This window comes from Cebidichthys violaceus, unplaced genomic scaffold (assembly GCF_023349555.1).
Source record: "Cebidichthys violaceus isolate CVI_PGR_0920_01 unplaced genomic scaffold, fCebVio1.0.p SCAF_21, whole genome shotgun sequence".
In the NCBI taxonomy this organism is placed as follows: Eukaryota; Metazoa; Chordata; class Actinopteri; order Perciformes; family Stichaeidae; genus Cebidichthys; species Cebidichthys violaceus.
The window spans coordinates 7,812,851-7,839,350 of record NW_027176384.1 but is presented as its reverse complement, the minus strand read 5'-3'; the positions used below and the strand labels follow the sequence as shown (position 1 = coordinate 7,839,350).

The 26,500-nt window shown below is 41.7% G+C and overlaps 2 protein-coding genes and 1 pseudogene across 4 annotated transcripts in view; 1 reads left to right on the top strand and 2 right to left on the bottom strand.

Annotated features, from left to right (window-relative positions):
* The window catches only part of tmtc1 (transmembrane O-mannosyltransferase targeting cadherins 1), an 84,132-nt gene extending 82,604 nt beyond the window's left edge, over positions 1-1,528 (bottom strand). For both annotated transcript variants that reach the window (XM_068717137.1, XM_068717138.1), the window contains exon 1: positions 1,118-1,528. In XM_068717137.1, coding sequence (XP_068573238.1) covers positions 1,118-1,413 — 296 coding nt within the window. In that variant the 5' untranslated portion in view covers positions 1,414-1,528. The remainder of the gene's footprint in view (positions 1-1,117) is intronic.
* Positions 1,529-6,654: 5,126 nt separating this feature from the next.
* On the top strand, positions 6,655-9,295 carry LOC137877468 (uncharacterized; annotated as a pseudogene).
* On the bottom strand, positions 9,046-26,470 carry LOC137877304 (NLR family CARD domain-containing protein 3-like). 2 transcript variants are annotated; one of them, XM_068717117.1, is made up of 11 exons: positions 26,392-26,470; positions 19,396-19,481; positions 19,182-19,322; positions 17,953-18,069; positions 15,186-15,264; positions 14,802-15,030; positions 12,844-14,659; positions 12,573-12,746; positions 12,255-12,428; positions 10,119-10,165; positions 9,046-9,979 (listed from the first exon to the last, which is right to left on the bottom strand). In XM_068717117.1, the coding sequence occupies exons 2-11, from the start codon at positions 19,461-19,463 to the stop codon at positions 9,402-9,404; spliced, it is 3,423 nt and encodes a 1,140-aa protein (XP_068573218.1). In that variant the 5' UTR covers positions 19,464-19,481; positions 26,392-26,470; the 3' UTR covers positions 9,046-9,401. The 2 variants fall into 2 exon arrangements, with proteins under 2 accessions (XP_068573218.1, XP_068573219.1); XM_068717118.1 differs by having other exon boundaries at positions 12,844-14,647.
* Between the last annotated feature and the right edge of the window lie 30 nt (positions 26,471-26,500).

The following is a 26,500-nucleotide window of genomic DNA, read 5'->3' as shown; positions in this document are numbered from 1 at the left end:
TTTATGTTTTGCTATTTACATTTTAGCCCACAAGAGGCCACATAAGTATCTTTAAACAAGTCTAAACGTTTAGAACTCTGTGAGGCTGTACTGAGTCTTGTGACTCGCACTTAGTCACAACGATGCAACCAAGCTAAATGCAAAACATCGACATACTAGCATGCACACAATAATGGTAGCATATTGATGTGGAGCCTATATGATAAGATGCTGTTCAAAGACGACGATGAACAGTCTTTATTATAGTCTGATGTCTGACCTATGGGTGCAGCATTAAGCTCTAAAAACAGCATCCTTCACTGAATTACACAGAAAAAAGAAACTGACATTCGCTTTTTGTTCGTTTCATTCTCCTTGATTGGCACAGCTCGGTTTGGCTCACTTAGGAGAAGTGAGTGGGCCTCCCTCTGGTTCTCACCGAGTCATTCAGAACACCAGCCTGGCTCAGAACCGAGCGCAGCACAGGCTCGTGCGCGCGCGCACACACACACACACACACACACACACACACACACACACACACACACACACACACACACACACACACCGTAAAAGCCTCAACCTTTGTTTCCAGAACTTTTACATCACCTTCTTACACCCTAACCCTCATGGACTCTTCCACCTCCACTACTATGAAAGTCCTACATAGCTGGACAAGTTCCACAGAGGCACCGTGTGTACGTGTGGGTCTGCAGGAGTGGACGTGCTGGGCCAAGCTCAACGGCTACCCTCTCTGCTCCAACTCCTTATAGTCATTCTATCAATAGTTCTCATCTCGAGAGTTCCTGCCAGACCCTCATAGTACATGTCAGCGCATCCGAAGAGAGTTTATAGCGACACAGCTCACTAGGTCCTACCCCCGCTACAACGAAGCCTACCGAGCTGCATGGTGGTGATGAAGCTCGTGTTCTACTAAAGTTAACAGTGAGGCTGCAACAGCTTCTTTCCACGGAGCTGGATGACGTCAGCGTGTTCACAGCTCCACGCTTCAGTTAGCTCCAGGATTCTCACCTCGGGTTAATGGCAGGAACACTGCGGTGGAACCGGCATAAAGTGTTTGTTCGGGGGCTCCAGCTGAGGTGAAAACAGCGCAGTTGGGAAATGAGGGAGAACTTACTTGAAGGTGAGGATGCAGAGCGGTCTGTAGGACTTGTGGCTCGTATTGTCCGCCATCCTCTTCCCCCAGAAGTCGTTGCTGAGGATGTTTCTGAGGCTGGAGCCCGGTCGGACGTCCGGATTGTTGATGATAGCCCACACATCGTCGTGTACCAACTCCCCGCGGAGAGTGTTGCTGTAGCACAGGCAGCACAGGGCGGTCAGCACGGCGTAGCGACCCGCAGCCCACACCGCCTCGGGCCGGACGGTGAACCGCGGCTGCTGGCGGGCTTTCTTCTCCCGTCCCAGCGCTGTCATGTCGGGCCTGGCTTCTCCCGCGGCTCCGCTGCGCGAAGAATGAAACTAGTAGCTGTGGAGGTTATGTCCATTCCGCCTGGCAGGTAGCTGCTGTGTCTGCTGTGGAGTGCGGAGATGGTGTGGCTGAAGTGCTGCCTTCATGTGCAGTCTCTGAACGTCAGACTCGAGGCTTTATAGTGTTTTATACTATACAAATAAAAAGTTGGATATTCGTCTTTACTGTTACTTTGGCCTATTACTTAACATCAATTGGTTTACTATCCTATGGATTGATTAACATATATTTATTATTTAACATAGACTATTCTTGATTGTCTTAAAAAACTAAATTCAATTTGTGTTAAAGCTCATTCTTCACTGTGAACAACTTGGCTGACCTCCCTCCACTTGGCTTGTTAGCATTCAACCGCATCTCATGATCTCCCTCAACAGCTGTTCAGTGCTCTTTTTCCTTTTTTGAGATAAAAGCTAATGGAATGGCGCTAGGTTCCACTTAATTTAACTCAGTGGCTGACAAAATGACATTTAACTTTGTGAGCCAACATTGACTTATTTCTCTCTGGGGTTGTCAGCCAATGGATGGGAAGTAACGTGTTTCCTAACAGCATTGCCATATTGACATGCAAAATTACTTCTCATACAGTAAGAAAAAATAGGCGCAAAAATATTCTTCTGCAGACTAGATTAATAATAATAATAATCCAGTTAGCCTATGATGTTTGTGTTTAAACACTTGACAAAAAAAGCCAAAGAAAAATCCCATTTATGATTAGCACTAGTGTAAATACACTGGTATTAAATGCGACTGGGAAGAGTCTAGTTATGACAAGCCCCTGGAGTCTGTTTGAGAATAATGAAAGGAAGGAAAGGACGAACAGTACAGTAATTATAGCAGCAGGCAAATAGAATTAGTATGAATATAGGACAAAAGTCCCAACTGAACCATAACTATGGAATATACGAGCTTACGTCGAGTACCAGAACGCAACATCAGCACTCGAGAACCCGCCTGCGGACGCATGCGCACGCAGACGTTACCGCTCTGGGCCGACAGAAATATCAGCTGCAGAAAGTCAATGAAGTTCGGCGGAAATTGCAGGAGCGCATTGATTGCAATGCACGCTGACCTTTTCCTCCGCACAGCGCGTCAGTAGACCTTTAAACGAACGAGTCCGATAAGAGGACGGGGATGTGATAGTGACCGCAGAGCAGCGACAAACATTAGGTTCCGGATTAGAATACTCCTGCAGCAGAGGTGCATATTATATAATGATATTTCTGCGCTTGAGCGACCCATCCAGACATGTTTCAATACATGTTGAAGTGAGATGTCTCGTGCTTCCAGTCTCTGTGTATGTGCATATGTGCATGCAGATTTCAAGTTTCCACCTCAGATGTCATTTTCATACTCAGCTGGCTGCAAACTAGATAGAAATCCTGCAGATAGCCCTACGTTAAGTCCAACGGAGATTTAAGGTGAGCACAGACAAAACGATGCTCCTTCAGCAGATGAATATGAAACAGCCCTCTAGCATCAAACTCAGTATGCCTACATAACTCAGCACAATGAAGCTCAAACATCAAGTCAAGTACCAAGAAGCAAAGCACATTAACAGCAATTTACATTTACAGGATCACAGCAGCAAAGTGGACAGTGCAAACAAGAGACAGTAAAAAAAAACAAGTATTATAAATAAGTAATAAAACAGTAAAGAATATTAAGTAAAAGTAAAAAAGTAAAAAAATCCACAATAACTAAAATAATATATTTACAGACAGAATCATTTTAGTATTGCGCAGTGTATTTATATTGCACAGATTGTTAGTGTTGTGTGGTCTACTGGGAGCACAGCTGGTTGTGCAGCCTGACAGCAGCAGGAAGGAAGGACCTGCTGTACCTCTCCTTCACACACCGGGGGTGTTGAAGGAGCTGCACAGAGCTGCCAGGGCGTCTCGCATGGGGTGGGAGGTGTTGTCCATCAGGGATGATAGTTTATATCCTCCTGTCCCCCACCACCTCCACCGTTTATCATTAACGGTCAAACCAGCAGTGTTATTTGTTCTCTTTGTTATTTGTGTAGATAACTGTAAGCATGTTTCAATTGTTAAAGATATAAACCAACTCAAACCTCAAATCAAATGTTGCTTAATATTTAATCAGCGCTGTCTGCTCTCCTCAGCACAGAAGAGAGACCCAACTACTGACACTCGTGGTCAGCTGTGGAGCAGCTGATGAAATGATCATCATTCATAAGATAACGCCAACTATTGCTAAAGAACTGCAGAACAGAGCGTCATTAGGTTCAACAACCTTCTATTACTGTGCAGATATCACCAAGTACGATTTTAGATTTCATGAAGTGTTTGTGAATGAAATCACTGCAGTGAACACAACTTTATGTATTTATTTATGGTTATATATGTTTTAACGTTCGTGCATTTCCTCCATTGAATGTACGCAAACATTTAGTGTGGATCTTACGCTCTGAGACTTAAAAAAGTGAAGCCAATGTAGTAGTGTCTTAAAGCTGCATTCTCTCTAGTGTCCATCAGGGGGCGACTCCTCTGGTTGTATAGAAGTCTAGTCTAAAATGACTCTACTACTCTCTTGATTTATTACCTCAGTAAACATTGTAAACATGAGTTTATGGTCTCGATCTCTAGTTTCAAGTCTTCTTCAATACAGCATGATGTTCATTTACTAAATGATGATCCATTTAGAGTCAAATAGACCATAAAGCAGGGGATGCTTTAGGGCGGGGCTACACAGTGAGTGACAGGTCTCTACCAGAGATGTATACTACGTTTCTACCACGATGTCACTCCTCCGCAGTCCAAATATGGCAACTTCCATTTACTGGTTTGACCCTTTTGCTCATATATCTGCTGCGGAAAGGATTGTGGGTCAAAATAGCCAGAAAAACATGCAGACTTGCACACTGCAAAATGCGATTGGATGTAATAGAACATCCTAATATTTTTGGCATACTGCATTTGACACACTGTGGGTACATCCCAAGTCTCTTAATTGCATCCCCGTTTCCCTCACTTGCATCTTTTCCTTGCGTTTTAGGCCTAATCCCAATCTCCACCCTGATGGACTCACAGACTTTGAGGCGCGCTCCCTCAAAGTCCGTGAGGGTTTAGGACTGTCCCACTGTCAAATCATCGAGTGTTTGAGGGCTCTCTGGAAGATATGTTGAGCCTTTTATGAACCCTTTCCGTAAATCAGCATAGGATGCTGACTTTGCCTAAGGGAATTACCCACAATTCATTGCAATGTGACGTTAAACACAGGGTAACCAGTGGACGCATGGAGACGTAAAAAAAAGGTGAACAAAGAGGACGGCTCATGTGTGTTCAGCCTGGAATATTAAATTTATTCAGAAACATTAAGGGTTAAAGATGGAACACAAAAAAAACATGAAATCAGAGGATATTTATTTATTTATTTATTCATCAAATATTTGATTTTATCATTGAAGCTGTTTTGACAAAAATGAGTAAATAGATTAAATGAAATTACCTCTCATATTGTGAGGAAAGAGTCTGGAGGATGTTCAAATCAGGGAGTACAAAGTATAAAATAATACACACAATTATACATCTTATTTTTTGTTGTTGTCATGGTAACGTGATATGTTGCAGCAAAGTGCTGTCCCATTGGTATTTACACCATTTCAAGCCCTCACCAGGTGACGTCAGTGAGTCTTTCAGGGTTCAGGGTTTGAGGCTTCAGGGGGGACACTGGGATTGGGCCTTAGTCCCTCCCACCAGGGATGCATGGAGAGATGCAAAGAAACCATGCGAGGAGAGAGGAAACGAGGAAACATGTTTTAAGAGAAATGAGACGTCCTTACCTCTTTAGCGTCACATGAAGCGACATCTGTTGGCAGCAGCTGATCACAGCTGGATCAGCTGTCAGTCAGCTTCAACAGCTTATGATGGAGTTTATGTCTGCACACATGTGCACTATGCTAATAATGCAAATAAAGACACACAGTAATAACTGCCAGAGTGGAAGAAGAAAGTTGTTTGTGGTCATTTTGTTATTCAGACAATTAACATAGATTTTAACCAGATGGTGAATCAAAAAACAAATAAAATATAAAACTTGTGAGTGATACACTTGAGTTTAATCTATGATCTGTCTTCACTCTGGTATGAAACTTCAGTGATATTACATTACAGTCATTTAGCAGACGCCTTTATCCAAAGCGACTTACAATTCAGTATCTATCTACACACTGTAGGCACAGCTACGGGAGACATTTAGGGTTAAGTGTCTTGCTCAAGGACACAAATCGACATGCGACTAACGGAGCAGGAGCCGGGGATCGAACCGCCGATCCTCTGATTGAAGGACTGCTCTCCACTTAGCCACGGTCACTCACTGTTGAGATTGAGATATATCAGATCAGTCTGATCAGCTGCAGCGTCCAATCAATACTTGATATCCAATAAGGGGGCGTGTCGACTGTTAGAGACTTTCGTGAAGGCTGCTAGCTATTCTCTCTCACGGCCCTCGAGAGATCCCTCCTCGTTCCTCAGAGCAGAAATAAGAGGTTTGAGACGGCCTTCAAGATGTCAGATCAGAACAATTACTGGTTCAAGTGAGGAAATATAAAAGAGACTTGGGATGTACCCTGTGATGTCTACCATTGTATGTGGTCTGAATGGAGCACAATAATAAAAATATGCTTTGTTAATGTCATATGATGTCAGTTTATGTGATATCTATTAGATCTACACACACAATTATTATCATATTGTTGTTATTATTATGGTTGGTGTTTTCAATTTTATCATTTCCATGTTAAAAATATAATAATAGGCAACTGAAGTAATAAAAATGCAATTCTGATGAGTCTCTGGACAGGTGTTATGTTCAAAGTTGTACAAGCAGTCAGAGCCAAAGTTCCTGCACATGCGTGTTGTTAGACGTTCTGACCAGTTTTCAACTAAAAATCAACGTTGAAATCCCGGTTAGTGGTCACTGGGTAAGTTTAATAGTGTTTAATAGTACAACGGAGAGTTGAGACCAGAAAGTTGCAGTCTTAAATGCTTCTTTATGCTTACATTGGAGCATTTGCCCCACTGCCACTTAAATGATTTCAATCATAAGTAAATAGAAGAGTCATAGAAAATAAGCTACAATGGACACTACCACCACTGCAACAGTGCAACAAAAAAGAAGAATTCAATGTTGAAATGTGAAATATCAGATCGCCGTCATCTGAAATGATTAAATTAAAAAATCATATTGATATATTTTGTCTTACTGAAACCTGGCGGTCATGAGGAGGCAGCCTAAATGAATCCACCGTGGTCAGTCATATCAGTGCTCACGTTCCTCGAGGCACCGGCCTACTCAAGCCCACGAATCAACCTGAACCTGAACTAGATTATAACTCAAGCCTGGTTCTTAGTCTTTCACACCCAACCTGGTAAACATACAGCCAGATCTATTTGTTATAGTGTACCGCGCCCCAAGTCGGAATTTTGAGTTCTTATCAAGAATGGTCCCTAAAACAGAAAAAGTAATTATTGTAGGTGATTTAAATATTCCTGTGGACGTTGATACTGATAGCCTTAGTACTGCGTTTATCTCATTATTATATAGCGATTAGCTTTTGTCAGAGTGTACAGAAATTCACTCACTGTTTTAACCACACCCTCCACCTTGTTCTGGCTTATTGAAATTGAACATTTAATAGAATTTCCGAAGAACCCTCTTTCATCGAGGGTAAATTATTTAATAACTTTTGAATTCTTGCTACCGGACTATCTCTATACGCAGAACGTTGTGCTGTAGATGTCTTTATTATAGTGCTGTAGCCAAGGGCCGTTACAGTCCGGTACTCTGTACCATTAAAAGATTCAGTACTGGAAGGAGGGGACAGCAGCTTCCTGCTTTAATCCACGTACAACACCTGTCAAACAGTTAGTGACATCCGACAAGGAGGTTACGCTTTATATTATCTGTTTCTTTGCACACGCATGACAGTATGTTTCACATTCATTTACATCGCCATAATGAGTTTCCCACTGGGAAAATTCACAATCCTTCAAGCCCCCCTCAAGTCGGAACAAGAACTCAAAAACAGCTACCGTGATGTTTGAGCATTCAAATACAACACATCTTCTTTGAAGCATCCATGTTGTTTCCACATTACGGCTTAACTCTCATTAACACACATAAGGTGGAAGAACGGCTTCCCAACTTGCGAAAAAAGGACCATCCGAGGAGCACCTGAATGCACCATCGTCTGTGGTCTGCCTGTGTTCTCAGAGAGTCCTTCTAGTTCTCATGAAGTGCTTCTCTATGTTCCAGCGTCGGCGTGTTTGTGTCCAGCACAGATCTGCTAGCTACCTTTCCAAAACGGTTTAGTTGGTCTGCTGCTGGCAAACGGCAGCTTCTGCTGCAGCTCGCTGTCTGACATCGAGTGCGGTGTTTTTTTTGGCAGTCGTTTCTTGCAAAAATCTCCCAAGTAAAATGACAAAATAAGTTGCGATGTTTCATGATGTTCTGCATTGTGCTGCACATTTTTACTTACTTGTAAAAGGAATGCTGCAGCTCGTGTATTAACAACAATTAAGAAAAGAGATCATGTTACTCCTGTATTCTCTGCACTGACTCCCTGTAAAATCAAGAATTTCATTTAAAATCATTCTCCTCACTTACAAATCCCTAATTGGTCAGGCACCATCATATCTTAAGGAGCTTATAGCATCATATTACCCTACTAGAGAGCTGTGCTCCCTAAATTCAGGGTTACTTGTGGTTCAGTCTTAAAAAGTAGAATTAGAGCCAGAGCCTTCAGTTATCAAGCTCCTCTTCTGTGGAACCAGCTTCCAGTTATTACTATTACTGCTACGACACTCCATATAATATCATTATAATTTTATTACATCCACTACTGCCGCTGTTATTATTAATAGTAATCATTTTAATATAATCATTTCCGCAATTATTAGTACTATTTCTGTTAATATACTCTTCATTAGATTTATTCAATTCATTACAATTCAATTTATTTTGTACAGCCCAAAATCACAAATCACAAATTCTCCTCAGAGGGCTTTATAATCTGTAAACATGTGACATCCTCTGTCCTGGACCCTCACATCAGAACAGGAAAAACTCCCCAAAAAACCTTTAACGGGGAGAAAAGTAATATGCGTGTGCGGTTGTTTCAGTTGCACACGCGGCTCCTCTACACGCACACGTGGATCTCATTTTAGCTTTCAGATTTGTTCTCTCTTCATTTTGTCTCTCTTTTCATTTGTTTCTATGAGTTTCATCAAACTAGCACACAGTCAGTGATGAATGAAGTAAACGTGAACAATACAACGTGAAGAATGAAGCTGGATTCAACTAATCCTTCATTTTATACAGTGTTGGGATGGATTTGGACATTTTTGCTTTGACATGATGTTTATGTGCTTTATTATATAGAATCATCAAAAAATGTTATTTCTTTTGATTTCAACGTCACTTCTCAAAGTTTGTTCATTTGTTACACGATGATCAAAGATGATGAATTTAGTTTGTTCAAATCAAAACAACTCTTTACAACTTGTGATTATTTTTCCACAGATGCTGAATTTGATCCAGAAAGACTCTTGTTTGACATTCGGAGGTTTTTATTCACACAAACAAATGTTTCAAGACAACAAAGTTCAGTTTTATACACAAAGTAAAAGATGTTTCACAGCTTCTCTCAGACAACACATTATGTCAGGTCATTACATGGACCTCGCTCAGCTCTTTCAGACATCCATCTGCAACACCACAAGTCCCAGAGAGCTCTCAACCCCCCCAGAGTCCAGACCAGCTCAGGTACCCCTCACCTGCTCCAACTGCATCTACAACCACTGAGAGATCAGGTTGGTACTAACTAACATCAGCTGTGTGTGATCCTGTACAGACTGAGCTATCTGGTCAGCAGCGAGAACGTTTCTCTAGCAGGAGGAGACTCTCCCTCCTACAGAGAACACAGAGACACTGAGGAAGCAGAACCAGAACCAGAACCAGCCTCAAACCCAAACCCAGGATAAAGAGGTTCAGTGAATGTGGTGCTGAAGGTGTGGAGGTGGATCAGTGTGTCAGAGGAGACTCTGTAGAAGGACAGAGAGCCAGCAGGACAGTCCACATACACTGCTACTCTACCAGAGGAGGAGGAGGAGGCGGAGGAGGAGGTGATGGGTGTAAATGACTTATTGTGAGCGACAGAGTAACAATCATCATCATCATCATCATCATCATGAGAGCACCATAGACTCCAGGACTGATCATTCATTCCAAACACACAGTCTTTACTGTTTCCTTTATTTCTGATTCCTCTGTAACTCACTGATATAATAACACTTCCTCTCCACTCGACCTCCCAGTAACAGCGACCAGTCAGACCAGTTTTACACAGCAGCTGATAATAGTAATCAAATCGGTCTGGATGATCAGGATATGACTGATCCTCCACCACACGTGTCACCTTCCTGTTGTTTTCAGACAGTTTGAGTTTTCTGTTCACTGTGTTTGTGTCGAGTGCGAGTTCACAGGAATCTGAGGGAGAGAACAAGACACAATACAGCTGCAGTTATTAATCTATCATCTGTTTGACGATGACATCAGAGATGTGAATGAGTGATGTCACAGTTTGAAGATGCTTTGTTTTCATGAATCAAATTCAAAGCACACTTACACTTCCTCAGACCTGGTCTGAACCATCGGACTCCAGCAGGCTCCACCCTGAAAGGAGGAGGGGGGTCAGAGCAGCATGGAAACATGGACATTACATCGCTCTCATACACAGAGCTTTGTTATTCATGTTCACATGGAGCACTTATTATTCATCAGCTCATATTCTTTTACTTCACTGGAGCTTCTTCTGATTGGCCCATGACGACAGCTCATTATGTTCACTTATTCATGATATATTATTATCAGTATTATATTGACAATCATCATCCATTTCAGACTCAGTTCTCTCTACCAGTCAGTCAGTAAATCAAATGTTTAAACCTGCATCAATTGATTTCTTTGTCCACTTGTGGTTCAGTGAAAACAAGCTGTAAACACAACATGTGACATATTATCAGTTTATAAAGTAGTTGTGTCTAACATGATATCAACCAGCTGCTTCCACATTCAGCAGTTAAACATCAACATGATTCATCAGGAGTCTTTGTGTTTGTGTCACCTGATGAATGGAAATCCAATATTCTCTCTCTTTTAACTCCGTTTTTGGTCTCCACCACCTCCTGAGGGAAATATCTGTCTCTTTAGCTGCTAAATGCTCCACTATGTTCACCAGCTAGTCTCTAACTGAGTCGGTCTGCTGTTTGCTGCTGAGCAGGTAGTGAACAGTGGCTTCATCACAGCTTGTTGGATGAAAACAGCTGCTGCTGGAAACACTGAGACTGAACCAAACAGGAAATGTGCTGCAGAACCAAAACTAGGAGATAAAAAAGGCTAAAAAGCTCTGTAGAGCTGCAGAGATGGAGACAGTTCTCTATGGGTTCATCACCACTACACAACTCTTCACCATTACACTGAGTCAGCTGATCCATTGTCAATATAGAAGTATTGATTGTTGGATGTTTTGGTCCTGACAAGCGACCTCTTGTGTTTGTGTAATAATGATAATTATTACAGCACTGGTTTCATTTATCTGTAATCCGGGGGTGAAAATAGTACAGCTCAAGTCTGTCTGCAGCCACAGGGCACTGCCTGTGTCCCCCTAGAACTTTGGTCCAGTCCTAAATAAACCTCTTTGGGCTCTGACACACCATGTCCACAATCAGCTGTTGGTTCTTCACTGAGCGTCTCAGTGTCACCTGTAGTTTCAACAAGTTGACTCTTATCAGCCAGGAAACTGGCTCTCAGTGCAAAACAAACCAGAACCAGGTAAAGCTGAACTCCTTTAAAACAGAAAAACATTCCTATTGTGAGGATTCATCAAGACGCTTTAAACAGATTGTTTCTTTGTTTGTCTTTTCACAATAATGTCTGGACTAAAGGGCAACACACACAAGCATCAAAACATCCAAATGAAGCTCTAGGGTAAGTTCAGTCAGGAAGACTGAACTCTTACACGACTAAGCCCGTAGTTTATTTCTCATACATCTGCCACACTCCTCATGCTCATTTTTCCCCTGCTGTCATTGTTTGGGGCTGTCATTCATGATATCAGCTGTCTAGATCAGCTGGTCTCTATCCAACAGCACAACGACACAATTACATGGTTAGCCTATCATGTTGCTGCTGTCTCTTTTAAATATGATTGTCTCTCTACCTTCAGTACGTCCATGCAGCTGTTACGCAACCCTCCATGACGTTCAGGTTGCTGTTACACTCCCCCTACACCTTCCCATCTCCGCTCATTCTTCATCAGATCCATCATCTTCATTAACTCATCATTCTATCAGCCTCATCAGCCACCACCACCACCAGTGTATGGACTCCACGGGGGGATTTATCTCGCTGCTGCTCAGGGCAGACGCCCCTCGATTACAAATGTCCCTGTAGAGTCCAAGCTCCAAAGACTGGGAAGACTTTATCATCACATATCATTTGTTTATAATAAACAATTATATTTTCTTTATCTGACTTGTCTCTCCTGATTGAACTATTGTTTGATATGAGTCCACAAACCTGCAGCGTGACGACGTTGACGCATGTCAACCCACCATGAGTTTGATGAGTCTCTGGTAGTTTGAGGTCAGCTTGGTGTGTCAGGGTCATATTAACCAGGCTGACAGTGTGACAGAGAAAAGGTCTCCAGCTCTACCTTCTCTATCAGACTGATTGTCTGTGGCTGCAGCAGGTCTCTTCATACCTGAGAGTTTCCAGTGTCCAGTCTGGATCCTTCAGTCCAGCAGACAGCAGCGTCACTCCTGAGTCTCCTGGATGATTGTAGCTCAGGTCCAGCTCTCTCAGATGGGAGGGGTTAGAGCTCAGAGCTGAGACCAGAGAAGCACAGCCTTCCTCTGTGATCAGACAGCCTGACAGGCTGCAAACGCACAAAACAACACACCTGTCACATAATCTGAGGGAACTGTGAGGGCTGGAAGGTTTATGTTTATTATTGTCATCACCAATCTGTTTGTGTGTAAACTTTAAACTTAGTACAAAGAAAAGTAATTCACAGGGTCACCTGAGAGTCTCCAGCTCACAATGTGGACTCTCTAGTCCAGCAGACAGCAGCTTCACTCCTGAATCCTGCAGGTTGTTGTTACTCAGGTCCAGCTCTCTCAGACTAGAGGACTGGGAGCTGAGAACTGAGGACAGAGCTTCACAGCTTCTCTCTGAAAGCTTACAGACACTCAGTCTGAAGAGACAATGATGAAGAAAAAATAAACAATAAGTAGAAAAAATAGCAGCGTATTTAAGTTATGATATATGAATCTAACTCTCTCTGTACTTACAGAGCTTTGTTGGAGGCTTTGACCACTGGCAGCAGCCTCAGAAGAGCCTCCTCTGAAGCAGAGTATTTCTTCAGGTCAAACACGTCCAGATCTTTTTCTGATGTCAGTAAGATGAAGACCAGAGCTGACCACTGAGCAGGAGACAGTTTATCTGTGGAGAAACGTCCTGAACTCAGGAACTCTTGGATCTCTTCCACTAGAGAACCATCATTCAGTTCATTCAGACAGTGGAACAGATTGATGCTTTTCTCTGGAGACACATCCTCACTGATCTTCTTCTTGATGTACTGGACTGTTTCCTGATTGGTCTGTGAGCTACTTCCTGCCTGTGTCAGCAGACCTCGTAGGAGAGTCTGATTGGTCTCCAGTGAAAGACCCAGGAGGAAGCGGAGGAACAAGTCCAGGTGTCCATTTGGACTCTGTAAGGCCTTGTCCACAGCACTCTGGTAGAGATGTGTTAGTTCAGGTTTCTCTCTAGAGACTTCAGACCAACGGGAGGTTGTTTGTTCTTCTGACAGCAAATTGACTCCAGAGTTGATGAAGGTCAGATGGACATGAAGAGCAGCCAGAAACTCCTGAACACTCAGATGGACGAAGCAGAAGACCTTTTCCTGGTACAGTCCTCTCTCCTCTCTAAAGATCTGTGTGAACACTCCTGAGTACACTGAGGCTGCTCTGATATCGATGCCACACTCTGTCAGGTCGCATTCATAGAAGATCAGGTTCCCTTTCTGCAGCTGATCAAAAGCCAGTTTTCCCAGAGACTCAGTCATCTCCCTGCTCTCTGGACTCCAGTGTGGATCTGTCTCAGCTCCTCCATCATACTTGACCTTCTTCAGTTTTGACTGAACCACCAGGAAGTGGATGTACATCTCAGTCAGGGTCTTGGGTAGCTCTCCTCCCTCTCTGGTCTTCAACACATCCTCCAGAACTGTAGCAGTGATCCAGCAGAAGACTGGGATGTGGCACATGATGTGGAGGCTTCGTGAGGTCTTGATGTGGGAGATTATCCTGCTGGCCTGCTCTTCATCTCTGAATCTCTTCCTGAAGTACTCCTCCTTCTGTGGGTCAGTGAACCCTCTGACCTCTGTCACCATGCCAACACACTCAGGAGGGATCTGACTGGCTGCTGCAGGTCGTGTGGTTATCCAGAGGCGAGCAGAGGGAAGCAGTTTCCCCCTGAAGAGGTTTGTCAGCAGCACATCCACTGAGGTGGACTCTGTAACATCAGTCAGGACCTCAGTGTTGTGGAAGTCCAGAGGAAGTCGACACTCATCCAGACCGTCAAAGATGAACAGAACCAGGAACTCTTCAAACCTGCAGATTCCTGCTTCTTTGGTTTCAGTGAAGAAGTGATGAACAAGTTCCACCAAGCTGTACTTGTTCTCTTTCAGCACATTCAGCTCTCTGAAAGTGAATGGAAATGTGAACTGTATGTCCTGGTTGGCTTTTTCTTCAGCCCAGTCCAGAGTGAACTTCTGTGTTAAGACTGTTTTCCCAATGCCAGCCACTCCCTTTGTCATCACTGTTCTGATTGGTTCCTCTCTTCCAGGTGAGGCTTTAAAGAGGTCTTCTTGTCTGATGGTTGTTTCTGGTCTGTGTGGTTTCCTGGATGCTGTTTCAATCTGTCTGATCTCATGTTCATCATTGACCTGTGCAGTCCCTCCCTCTGTGATGTAGAGCTCTGTGTAGATCTGATTCAGAAGGGTTGGGTTTCCTGCTTTAGCGATCCCCTCAAACACACACTGGAACTTCTTCTTCAGGTTAGATTTGAGTTCACGCTGACAAACTGCAGCAGGAAGTCCTGAAGGACTTCCTGAATAAAAACAAAGAAGATCAATGAATAAATTATTAGAGAAATATTTCAACATATCTGAATATATGTTTGTCCATCTCTTGAGACATTAGTAAACATCCCATTTATCCAGCATGTTAAATCTTTAGAGAAATCCTCTTACTGCTCTGCAGACAGTCAGCCAGCTCCTCCTGCTTCATTCTCCTCAGGAAGTGCAGTGTGATCTTCTCAAATGCCTCTCTGCTGCTCCTCCTCTGCTCTTCATCCTCACCGTCCAGCACCTCCTCATCCTCCCTCTGACTCTCTAACCATTCTGGGTAATCCAAACTCACAACCTTCTGGATCTTCTTCAGCTCGTTCTTCACAAAAGTGAAGATGTTCTCCTCCAGCAGCTGGAACAGAATATTCTATGAATGACACAAACTAAAACCATGGAACCAAACATCAGAACCATGTTGGACAGACTGGCAATCCACTGGTCTACAAAGTGCAGCATGGAGATGATTGTGAACAGAAAAGATATAAAAGTAGTTGAACATGTACAGACCATAAATATGGAGTCCAGGTGTGTTTGATGCTGCTGGGCAGACTGACCTCTGGGAACCTCTGAGCTCTCCTGGTCCTCTCTGTGGAGGAATCATGAAGAATCAGCTCACATTGTGCCATATGCCACCTGAGATTTTAGTATGTAGCCGACCTTCTTAATTCCAATTGTAGTTCAGGGTCTTCATATCATACCCCTATTGCATGGGAGGTAAATTGGAGAGGGTCTACGAAAATATAGATTTTAGGAATGTGTCTACAATAGCCCAATTTATCACCAAAATTGTGACCCACAGAAAATAAAAAACACACAATAATAATACCCGGGATTTGATAGTCAGTGTGATGATACCGTAAGGTTGGCGCGCTTGTCGGAGCTCATTTGAATCCTCAAGGAACAGTTTTGAACTGAGTACTCACTGTTCCTCTGTTACTCAGAGAGCGGTAGAACCCTCTGTCCAGCAGGAGGTGCTGTGATGAGAATCTGTCCTGTGTCTCTGTAGTCCTGAGCACATCTAATGCAGCAGCTTACTGCGGTCAAGTCATCCGTCATTCGCAGAACGTCGGTCATGTCAGCCGGCGCTTGAAATGTAATGCTCGTCTATTCGTGGTGCTACTGTACGGGTGCTTTGATAGCCCAAAAAGCCCAGAAATAGACCTACATTTGAACAATAATTTGCCCAATTCTATATAACAAGTCAAAGGCATTATTTTGTACATTATATGAAATCCAACAATAATAAAATCTGAAGTTACACTGCTGTACTATCTTTATTTTAAAAAGGGTTCGAAATCTTTGTTCTGTAATAAAAACATTTCCTTCATTGGTTAGCTAACATTTCCATTGGAGTTCTGTTCATGATGACCTCATACATGTCCATGACAAATGTAATGACATTTTACTGTAAAGTCTTTGAGAAAATTAAAGTCAGCTCAAATGACATTCATATTCATGATTTCCTCATATTTGGACTTTGATTACAGGAAATCCTTAAGAGGTTATATTAACCTTTCACTGGATTGTTGTTCATGAGGACCCCCACTATGTCCAAGTCTACTTTCATGAGATTCTACTGTACAGTCTTTGAGAAAATGAAAGGCAAAATCAGCTCAAATGACATTCATATTCATAATTTCCCTATGACACGTCAAATATATTCCGATGTGACTACTCATCAAGTTTCCATTTTTTTTATTTGTTTCTCTTGTTATACATGTTATTTATGTTTCTTCATGTCACACAATATTTTTGCACACCATATCTATTCACATTTATTCAATGCATTAGGGTTATTTTATTAAAAAAATAATTCAAGCTGCATTACAGAATGTTATATTATAAAATGTAATTTTATCTAATTTTTCATTATAATACAAAAGCACTATTCTGTTATAGCAAATTAATATAAGTTTTGATTCTTTGCATTATACAATACAAGTCATGTAGATTTTGTAGATCACATTGTAAATGCAGAAATGCAGAATTAAGTCCCAAAATGTGTCTTTAAAAAGTTTGACTTGTTACTGCTTCAGTGGCTATTTAGACTAAGATTAGATTAAAACATAATACCAAGGCAGACACAGGATGTGTGATACTTTATTATATATTGCCTTTGGTCTTGTTATTGCTAAATTGTGGATAATTATTGAAGACAGCTGTGATCAGCTGTCAGTCGGCTTTAACAGCTGGAGAGACTTTTGAGAAGTTTGTGTCTGTTCACATGATCACTGTACTTAATAGTAACTAATAATACTAAAAACTAATAAAGGCACACAGTTATCATCACTGTAGAGGTGCTTTCTCTGTCACCTCTTTAATAAACTGTGGGTCCTCGCTCATGGCTCCTCCTCGATCCCGCCTCTCTCCTCTCGCCTCCGAGCTAAATAAGAGCTTTGGGACGGCCGTCAATATGGCGGCGCAGAACAACTTCCGGTTCAAGTGAGGATCGAGGAAATGACAATTAAGAGACTTGAGATGTACCCCTCGTCTGGTCCAACTACCACTATGACCAAAAGATGTGAGCGTTTTAGTCTTTTTAGCTGCTGCAGCTGTGGACGCAAAATATATATACTCACTAACAAGATCATATATGTGACTTAGTGTGTGTGTGCTTTAATGTATTACAGGACCATATGTGGAATGTCTGCTTTGCTTCCATAAGAGGAAGTAAGTGAATGGGGGTGCAGACAGTCAACCACAGAATGTTTAGGTTAGGAACAGAAACAGATGTGTTAGTGAGGACTCATCCTACCCCCCCACCCTTGTGCACTGGTCCTTTATAAGATGTTCAAACCCTGCACACGGGGCTCTTCATCCCTCAGACTGCACACAGGCACTTAGTGGGATGATTGAACCTTCTCTGCACAGAGAATACATACTCCAAAGACAAACTTTCTTTTCTCACATTTCATTATTTCAGTATTATAGCACTCACTCTGTACTATTGTACAGCTTTTACACCACACAACGGGCCTTTGCTGTTCGGGCCCCTCAGCTGTGGAACTCTCTTTCTGGTAATCTAAGGCCAGAAAATTCAGTCTCCTATTTAAATCTCTTCTGAAGACTCACTTTTACCGTTTGGATTATTTTTATCTGATGGATTTTATTTATTTATTTAAATCTTATTTTACCAGTTTGATTGTGTTTCTTATTTGCTTTCATGTTTTATTGTGAAGCAGTTTGTAATTTTGTTTTGGAAAGGTGCTATTTAAATAAAGTTATCATCATCATCATCATCACTTTGTTTTCATCATCAGTTTGAAATCCTCACCTTTGATCAACAGAGTGGCGTCCATCTTTGAAGTCAATAGGATGAGGCATAGACCAGTCACTCTTCATGGACACACAGCTGGGTCCAGGTTCAGGTCCAGGTTGTTCCAGCTTCCTCCTGATAGAAACACCAGATAAATGCAGTGATGTATCAGTGTTTCCCCTAGGTTTACAGCTTCTTTTTTTTGGGGGGGGGGGGGGGGGGGGGGACTTAAAGGAATCATGGTGTTGACTGGCAGGGAGACTCTATAAATGGCCTGGTTATGTACTGTATTTTATCTATCTATCTATCTATCTATCTATCTATCTATCTATCTATCTAATCTATTTATTTATTTACTTATTTATCAAGATCAGTCTTGTACAGCCAGGAGGAGTATTTCCCCTCCGACAGCCAAGCTGGGTCAGAACCTGTCATCCGGTGGTGACTGGACTTTAGCTGCTTGTGGGCGGGAGGAGGGGGGGACACAGGGCGTGCAGCTCTTGGACTCTTTTCTGTACATGGACCCGGAGCAGAAGAGCTTCTCCGGCTGCTACTCGCAGGAGAGCGAGTGTTGCCATCTTCACCACATGGGAGCGTTTAAAAAACGCAGAAATTTTTGTCTGCTTTTCAGGTGGTTGACGCAACATATTTTCCGACACGCGCTCTCTGTCTGTCGGTGGGAGGGTGCTCACCTGTGTGTGCGTGTGTGTGTGTGTGTGAGCAGAGGAGAATTGTAAACACGACCATGTCGAGACAGAAATGACATGCTGTCTGTAAATAAGATAAATAACATGAGGCTATTTAGTTTGTTTAATAAAAGAACAAGGTGTAGACTTGTTCTATAGGAAAGGAACCTTAAATGACTTCTGTTGTGATCTGGAGCTATATAGAAAATAACATTAAACTAAATTAACTTGACCTTCAAGGGGGGGCGGGGGCTAATATAATGGTAGGGGAAACACTGTAATAAACCTACTGTACTCAGTAGTATGTATTGTGTGTATTTGTATTCTGGTAGTTTTAGGAGACATTTAGTATGAAATCAATGTTTCATGTAGAAATGTTTCAGTGTTGATGTTGAAGCTGTATTCAGTGCAGCAAAGACAGGAAATGATGCAGTGAGGTGACCATGATGGTTGAAGAGTAATGCTGTCCAATTAGGATGAAGAGAGGAACCATGTGGTGTAAAAGAGTTTTACCTGAGTGTCCTTTTGACTTCATCATCATCATCAGTTTGAAATCCTCACCTTTGATCAACAGAGTGGCGTCCATCTTTGAATTTAATAGGAAGATCCATAGACCGGTCACTCTTCATGGACACACAGCTGGGTCCAGGTCCAAGTTCAGGTTCAGGTCCAGGTCCAGGACAGTCTGGTCCCTGATGGGTCCTGGTCACATGTAGAAACAGAGTCAGTGAATGAAAGACTTTGAGTCATGGACAGTTAGAGATGGTCATCTCACCTCTGAGCTCTGGTCTGGCTGGTTTTAGAGAGAGGGACTCCCTCCTCTCTGTCCTCACACTGATTCATAGCAGAGTCCACACACACCTTCACACAAACACAACAACATTATTTATCTTCATCATGACAAACACACACAGCTCATTCACCTCAATACTAAAGACACTCATGGGACAGTTTCCATGTTGTTGTCACTTTGAGCTGCAGAGTCATCTCTAAGAAATGACGTTCACAATGCTCTTCAGTCTTTTGGCTTGGAAGGAACCAACAAGAAGTTACAGAAATACTTGATGTTTGTCTTCAATGAAGGTAATAGTAGGTCAGAAGTGCCAGAAGACCCCAGCCGTACAATGGTGAAGCGTACTGATGTTTCCAGAAGCCTTTATTTATTTTTTCTCATTTAGCCAATCTCCAGAAAAACACCTTTTTAAGAGCTACGGAACAGATAAAAGATAAATGAGCTCTTACGAGTTTAAACATTCCTTAAATTACATTTCAATATACATGGGAGCATTAATTAAACATCTTCTCTAATATATATACACATTTCAAAAGCACATGTAAAACCGAAATATAGCATTAGCTTAAATTAGTTTAGTCATTTAGCTAACCCTCTTAAGCTAACATTAGCATCTAGTTGAAACAGAAATACATAAAACACACAATAAACACACAATACCTTGTTCCCGTTCCAGCTAGGTGCTTAGCCGTAAATTAATAAACTGATATTGCAGAGGAATATTTTATAACACTTTTCGTCTGCACCATCAATTATCTTTACTTATCCAAATCCGAAGTCAAGCTACTATAATCTGAGGAGAGTTGGATCTGCTTCCGGTTTCGCCAGAAGGACTTCAAAATAAAAGGACCCAAAACATAGAAAGGGCACTTAAAAAATAAAAGCCAGCAGGAAGTGATTACCAAAGGTTTGTAGAAAATATTCACCTTAAACGAACAGAAACTCTTAAGAGTAATTTACAATGGAGTTAAAGCTGGAAGCAACATTGATGGTCCTCCCTCCCTCGTGGATGTGGAGGGTTCTGGCTGAACGCTGCTTCAGCAGACGTTGCTCTTCCTCGTCTATCAGTCGCTGCGTGAACGAGTCAGACGGTGTTTCCTGAGTGGAGCAGCGGTGTCGTCGGCTTAAACCTCCAATGTTTGGAGTTTATCTCTGTATACGATAGTAAATGTGAGCCCGTAAAGATGGAAGAACAAAGGTAAGCTGAGAATGCGCTTCAGTGTTTGTAACATAACAGACTGTCAAAGTAAAAGCAGCTCTCTGAACTCTCTGTGTTTCTCCTGGAGGTCTGACAGTAATCTAGTAGAACACGTTGGTAGAGGAGACGAGTGAGGAGTCCAGAGAAAAGGACCCTTCAAACCCTTCAAAGCTAATGACTGGGCCTTAGACTCTGATTGTTGGTGACTATGCTGTAAAAGATGTCAGAACGATGTGCAGCAAGAATACCAAAATACTCTGCTTTCTGAAAGATATGGTCTCTAACATGAGAGACAAAATCCTGGACATCGTGGCTGACCATCCCACGGTGAAAAACATCATCGTGCATACAGGAAGCTGTGCTATTGTGAAACAACAGTCTGAAGTTCTGAAGCGAGACTTTAATGATCTGTTAAACACAGTCAGCTCTGTCAAGGCTGAGGTGTTTATCAGTGGTCCTCTTCCACCAGTCAGAGGAGGAGATGAAGGATTCAGCAGGCTGTTTGCACTGAACAAATGGCTGTCAACTGCATGTACTGACCATTCAGTACATTTTATCAACAATTTCTACCTTCTCTGGGAGCGCAGACATCTTTTTAAGGCACATGGAGTTTTTCTGAACAAGTCAGGGGTAAAACTGTTTACCTCTACCTGTTTTTCTTCCTGCGTCATCCGTCTGTTCCCACTGCTAAGGACAAGCGCTAAGGACAAGACCAGTTTTGACACAATCGGCGAAGGTAAAGCCTCCCCTACCTGATAAAGGCAATAATTGATATCTTCTGGGTCCAGGCTACAAGGCTAATGACACCAATGCTCTCCAGGAAAAGTCGGTATGCAGCTAGCCTTCTCAATTCCTGTCCTGATGGTTTATAGAAAAATACAGGTGAGGCTGCGAGGAAACAATAGTAAACCTGCAAACTTATCAAACTTAACACTCATTCCTCGTCGGCCTGTCCAAATAAATTTGGCAAATACAGCTTTAACTACATTAAACTTAGCCTTATTAAATGTCAGGTATCTGTCAGGAAACACATTTTTAATAAATCATTTTATTGTTAGGCACAAACTGGACATTTTGCTTTTTACTGAAACTTGGTTAGACCAAGATAACAGTGCAGCTGTTCTTATTGAATCAACACCTCACAAGAGCGCATGAGAAAGGAGGTGGAGTTGCTATTTTATTTAATGATTCTCTTCAATGTAAGCAGATGTCCTTTGGTCATTTTACTTCTTTTGAATATGTGGCTCTGAATTCCACTCGAGCTTTATTCCTAAACATTTACAGACCACCTAAATACTGTGCAACCTTCTTTGATGAGTTTACTGAACTGCTGTCTATAATCTGTATTGATTTTGACTGTGTTGTTATTGTTGGCGATTTTAATATCCATGTTGATAATCCCCAGGACAGAGGGTCTATAGAACTATGTGGTGTCCTTGATAACTATGATCTGACTCAGCATGACTCTGACAAAATTCAGAAAATTAGACGAGCAGTCAGTGCCTCCACACCAACCACAGGATATGTGTTATCCCCATCTCTGAATAACATCCATTCAAATATCATGACACAATTTCATTCAATCGACCTTAGAAGCCTAGAAGACATTATTCAACATCTGAAGTCATCCTCCTGCTGTTTGGATATTCTACCAACACACTTTTTCAAAAATATTTCAAGCTGCATGACCACTGATCTTTTACAGATTGTAAACACATCCCTTCTCTCAGGTGTCTTCCCACAAGCCCTAAAAACTGCAATTATTAAACCACTCCTAAAGAAGGCTAATTTAGACTCCGCTACAATGAAAATGTATAGGCCAATATCAAACCTCCCATTTTTAAGTAAAATAATTGAAAAAGCGTTTTTTCAACAGCTGAACAACTTCTTGGCCGTACATAACTGTTTTGATGTCTTCCAGTCAGGCTTTCGACAGCACCACAGTACTGAAACTGCTCTTGTTAAGGTTTTCAACAACATCCACTTAAATACAGACAGTGGCAGAATTTCAGTCTTAGTATTACTGGATCTCAGTGCTGCATTTGACACGTACGACCATGACATACTACTAGAAAGACTAAAAATCTGGGTGGGACTCTCTGGCACAGCACTTAACTGGTTTGAATCCTACTTGAAGGACAGAGAATACTTTGTGTCTGTAGGTAATTACACATCAGAGCTGACTAAAATAACATGTGGTGTTCCCCAAGGTTCAATACTGGGGCCTCTTCTGTTCAACATCTACATGCTTCCACTAGCTCAGATTATGGAAAACAACAAAGTGTGTTGTCATCGAAAGTCAGCGCTCAGCTTCAGTCACTGATGTTAAAAACCACAAACCAAGCCAGAAATCTAGGTGTAGTTATGGATTCAGACCTCAACCTGAACAGCCATATCCGCCTACTATCACCTGAAGAATATATCAAGGATTAGAGGACTTATGTCTCAACAGCATTTGGAAAAACTTGTCCATGCATTTATCTTCAGTAGACTGGACTACTGTAACGGTGTGTTTACAGGTCTCTGTAAAAATGTCAATCAGAAAGCTGCAGCTGATTCAGAACGCTGCAGCTCGAGTCCTCACTAAGAGTACATCCACATTACTCCGTTTTCGTTTGGAAACGCATGTGTTTTGCTACGTTTACACTGAGCGTCCACACTACGCTGGCGTTTTCGAGCACCGTAAACGGAGGAGTTTAGATACGATCCCGAAACCGGATAACTTTGAAAACTCCGGGTAGCGTATTCGTGTGGACGGACGGAAACGCATAAGTTTGGAAACGATGACGTAGACACCCGCGATCGACTACCAGGTTAATTTAACGCAGACAACTGATTACAGGCATTGCTGACCTTGTTGTCTTTACTAGCAGCTGTTGTCCAGTTAAAGTCTGCATGTCTGCGGAGGAAACAGCTGTTATTGTAGCGATCAGTGAGCGGTGTGAGAGAGAGAGAGAGATCAGTGAGCGGAGAGAGAGGGAGAGAGAGACCCACAGCGCTGTAACTAACGTTAAGTCTGAAAAATAAAACTTATTAAACTTTCCACAAACTGTATCTGTTTGAGTTTATGGAGGAAGATTTTAGAGAAGATCTTAAGTATCAAACATGTACTTAAGATCATTAAAGACTACTTTATTACTCTGGTTGCTTAGTTACAAAATACGACAATCTACTTCCTGTTTACATCGGCGCATGTCCAGTGTACGTGAAGAGTCACGTGATATTCGTTTCCAGGCGTGTTATTCTGGACGGAGATCATTTCGGAAATGATGGCTGAAACGCCGTGTGGACGGAGATCGTTTTCGTTTGAAAACTCTGTTTCCAAACGAAAACGGAGTAGTATGGATGTAGCCTAAGACCAAGAAAGTGGATCACATCACTCCAGTTCTGAGGTGTTTGCACTGGCTTCCTGTCCAACAAAGAATTGACTTTAAAATCCTGCTGTTGGTTTATAAAGCACTGAATGGTTTAGGGCCAAAATACATCTCTGATCTGCTGCTACCCTATGAACCATCCCGACCCCTTAGGTGGTCTGGGACCGGTCTACTTTCTGTTCCCAGAGTCAGAACTAAACATGGAGAAGCAGCGTTCTTCTGCTCCACATATCTGGAACAAAGTCCCAGAAAGCTGCAGGTCTGCAGAGACCCTCAGCTCCTTTAAATCCAGACTGAAGACGTTTCTGTTTGCTGCTGCCTTTGATTAAACCACATTCAAGGAAATCATTAATTAATTAATCAATTTCCTGCATTACTGCATTTTACTACTGTATTTTATTTCTTAAACTGCTTTTTAGTGTTTTAATGACTGTTTTTAATGTTTCAATGAATGTTCTTAATTGTTTTTAAATCTCCTTTTCTTTTGCCTTGTTTTGATCGTAATGGTTTTATGTGAAGCACTTTGAATTACCTTGTTGTTGAAATGTGCTATACAAATAAACTTGACTTGCCTTGCTTTCAATGAAACAGTGTGAGCTTTCATCTGCAGATGTTTAGTGATGTGTTGTCACAATGCATCATGTGCATCATTTATTGTGACATGTAACCTGAATCTCACCGTTTACTGCATTACAGGTCATTTGCCTACTGACATAACTTTAAACTATTGTGAGCTCATTTCTGCTCTCCAAACACTTAAAAATCTTTATCTTTATATAAAGGAAACCACATGTTCTTCAGAGGGTCCGCTCAGTGTTTGGACCTCAAACCTTCATATAACAATGGTTGCCAGTAGGTGGTGCTGTGACTATGAGTTAATATTGGCACGCAGAAGTCCTCAAGCCATGACTCTCATCAAGCATGGCAAGTTTGGGACAGTTTTGACAAAGTACAGTCGAGTTACAGCAGATTGATGGATGATGGTGAACCATGTAAAATGGCCGCCACACCACATCCTCAGCGTTCATGAAACCTTTAAGCTTTTGATAACTTTGAATCACTAGGGTCTTTAGATTGTTCTCACTAAATATTACGTTGATGTGATTCATTCTCTAGGAGGACTTCACTAAAGTTCAGCGCCTAGAAATAGCAACAACAAAAAAAACACGAGAAATGTATACAAAATTAAAAATGGCCGACTTCCGGTTGGATTTAGAGGATGGCTCCAAGAGACTTTTTTTTAAGTCTACATGTGATACATGTGCTTACCAAATTTCATACATCTATGTGAAACGTACGTCTAAGTTGTTTAGGGGGCGCTATAGAGCAGACTTCCCTCTGAAACATTAAAACCACATCAGATAAAAACATTGAGGACTTTAAATGTGAGACAGTTTGGTTCTGTTTGGAGCATCTTGAGCCTCAGAAACACCTTCAGAGTTCATAATTCATAACTTTATGATCTTTGGATCACTTTTCACTGTAAAGGTCTCAAGAGGATCTGAAGTACATCAGGTTACAGCTATAGTTAAAGTACCTTAATAATAATAATCATAATTATAATCAATATTAACAATAATAATAAAATGATAACAAACATTAGAAGAACAATAATATTAATCATAATAAACAGAAGAATAGCTCCTTAATCTAAATTAAGTTTCATATGTACAGTATGACGTCATCGTCCGTTCTAAAGCTACCGTACAGCCCTCCAAGGAGTATTTCCGGTCCAGATTTCAAAGTAAAGGATTGCGTATCTTTTAGTTTTCGTTATTTGTGATTAAGGAATAGAACAGTAATTTAAGACCCTAATATTTGGACTCAGTACTATTTAGACTACAGTCAGTACTAATATTAAGTACATTTACTGCGTACGTTTGTGAATCCCACATTAAGACAATATTAATGAATCTTGGTCTCTGAAGGACATTTGACAATAGATTATTCACATAGAACACACTAAAATACTTCATATTATATCTGACTGTAGTCTTAATAATAATAAATAATAGGATCTTAAATTACTCTTTTGTTCCTTAATCACAAATAACTCATGCGATCTTTACTTTGAAATCCGGACCGAAAGTACTCCTTATAGGGATGTGCGGTAGCTTTAGAGCGAACGATGACGTCATACTGTACACACTAAACTTCACTTTAAATCCATTTGTGTTCAGCTAACTGAAGAAAAACATCAAGTATTTCTGTTACTTCTTCTCAAACGTGACTTTGGTTTATTCACGACGAAAGAAGGAGCGACACGCGCACTTGAGACTTTGTGACGTGATGCTCAGTTCTTCTTCACTGGTCCTCCTCTGAAGTCCACTTGAACTAGTTTCTGCTGGACCTGAAGGACCAAAGAGTCCTCCAAGAGTCCCTCGGTGAAAAGAGTCGCTTACTAACCTTTAGAAGCAGAGACACCACGAGCTCCAGAAGTGAAACTAAAGAGTGAGCGGTGAACAGCTGTTTGTGTGGCGTCTCTCCCCCCCGCCCCCGGGTGACAGCCCGGTCC

What these genes read in the sequence shown, in the direction of transcription:
- LOC137877304 (XM_068717117.1), bottom strand. Translation starts at nt 19,463, where the DNA reads ATGAATCAGTGTGAGGACAGAGAGGAGGGAGTCCCTCTCTCTAAAACC. An exon ending in GGCTGACTGTCTGCAGAGCA is followed by an intron (nt 14,660 to 14,801) that starts GTAAGAGGATTT and finishes GTTTTTATTCAG; the next exon opens with GAAGTCCTTCAGGACTTCCT. An exon ending in TGTGAGCTGGAGACTCTCAG is followed by an intron (nt 12,429 to 12,572) that starts GTGACCCTGTGA and finishes GTGCGTTTGCAG; the next exon opens with CCTGTCAGGCTGTCTGATCA.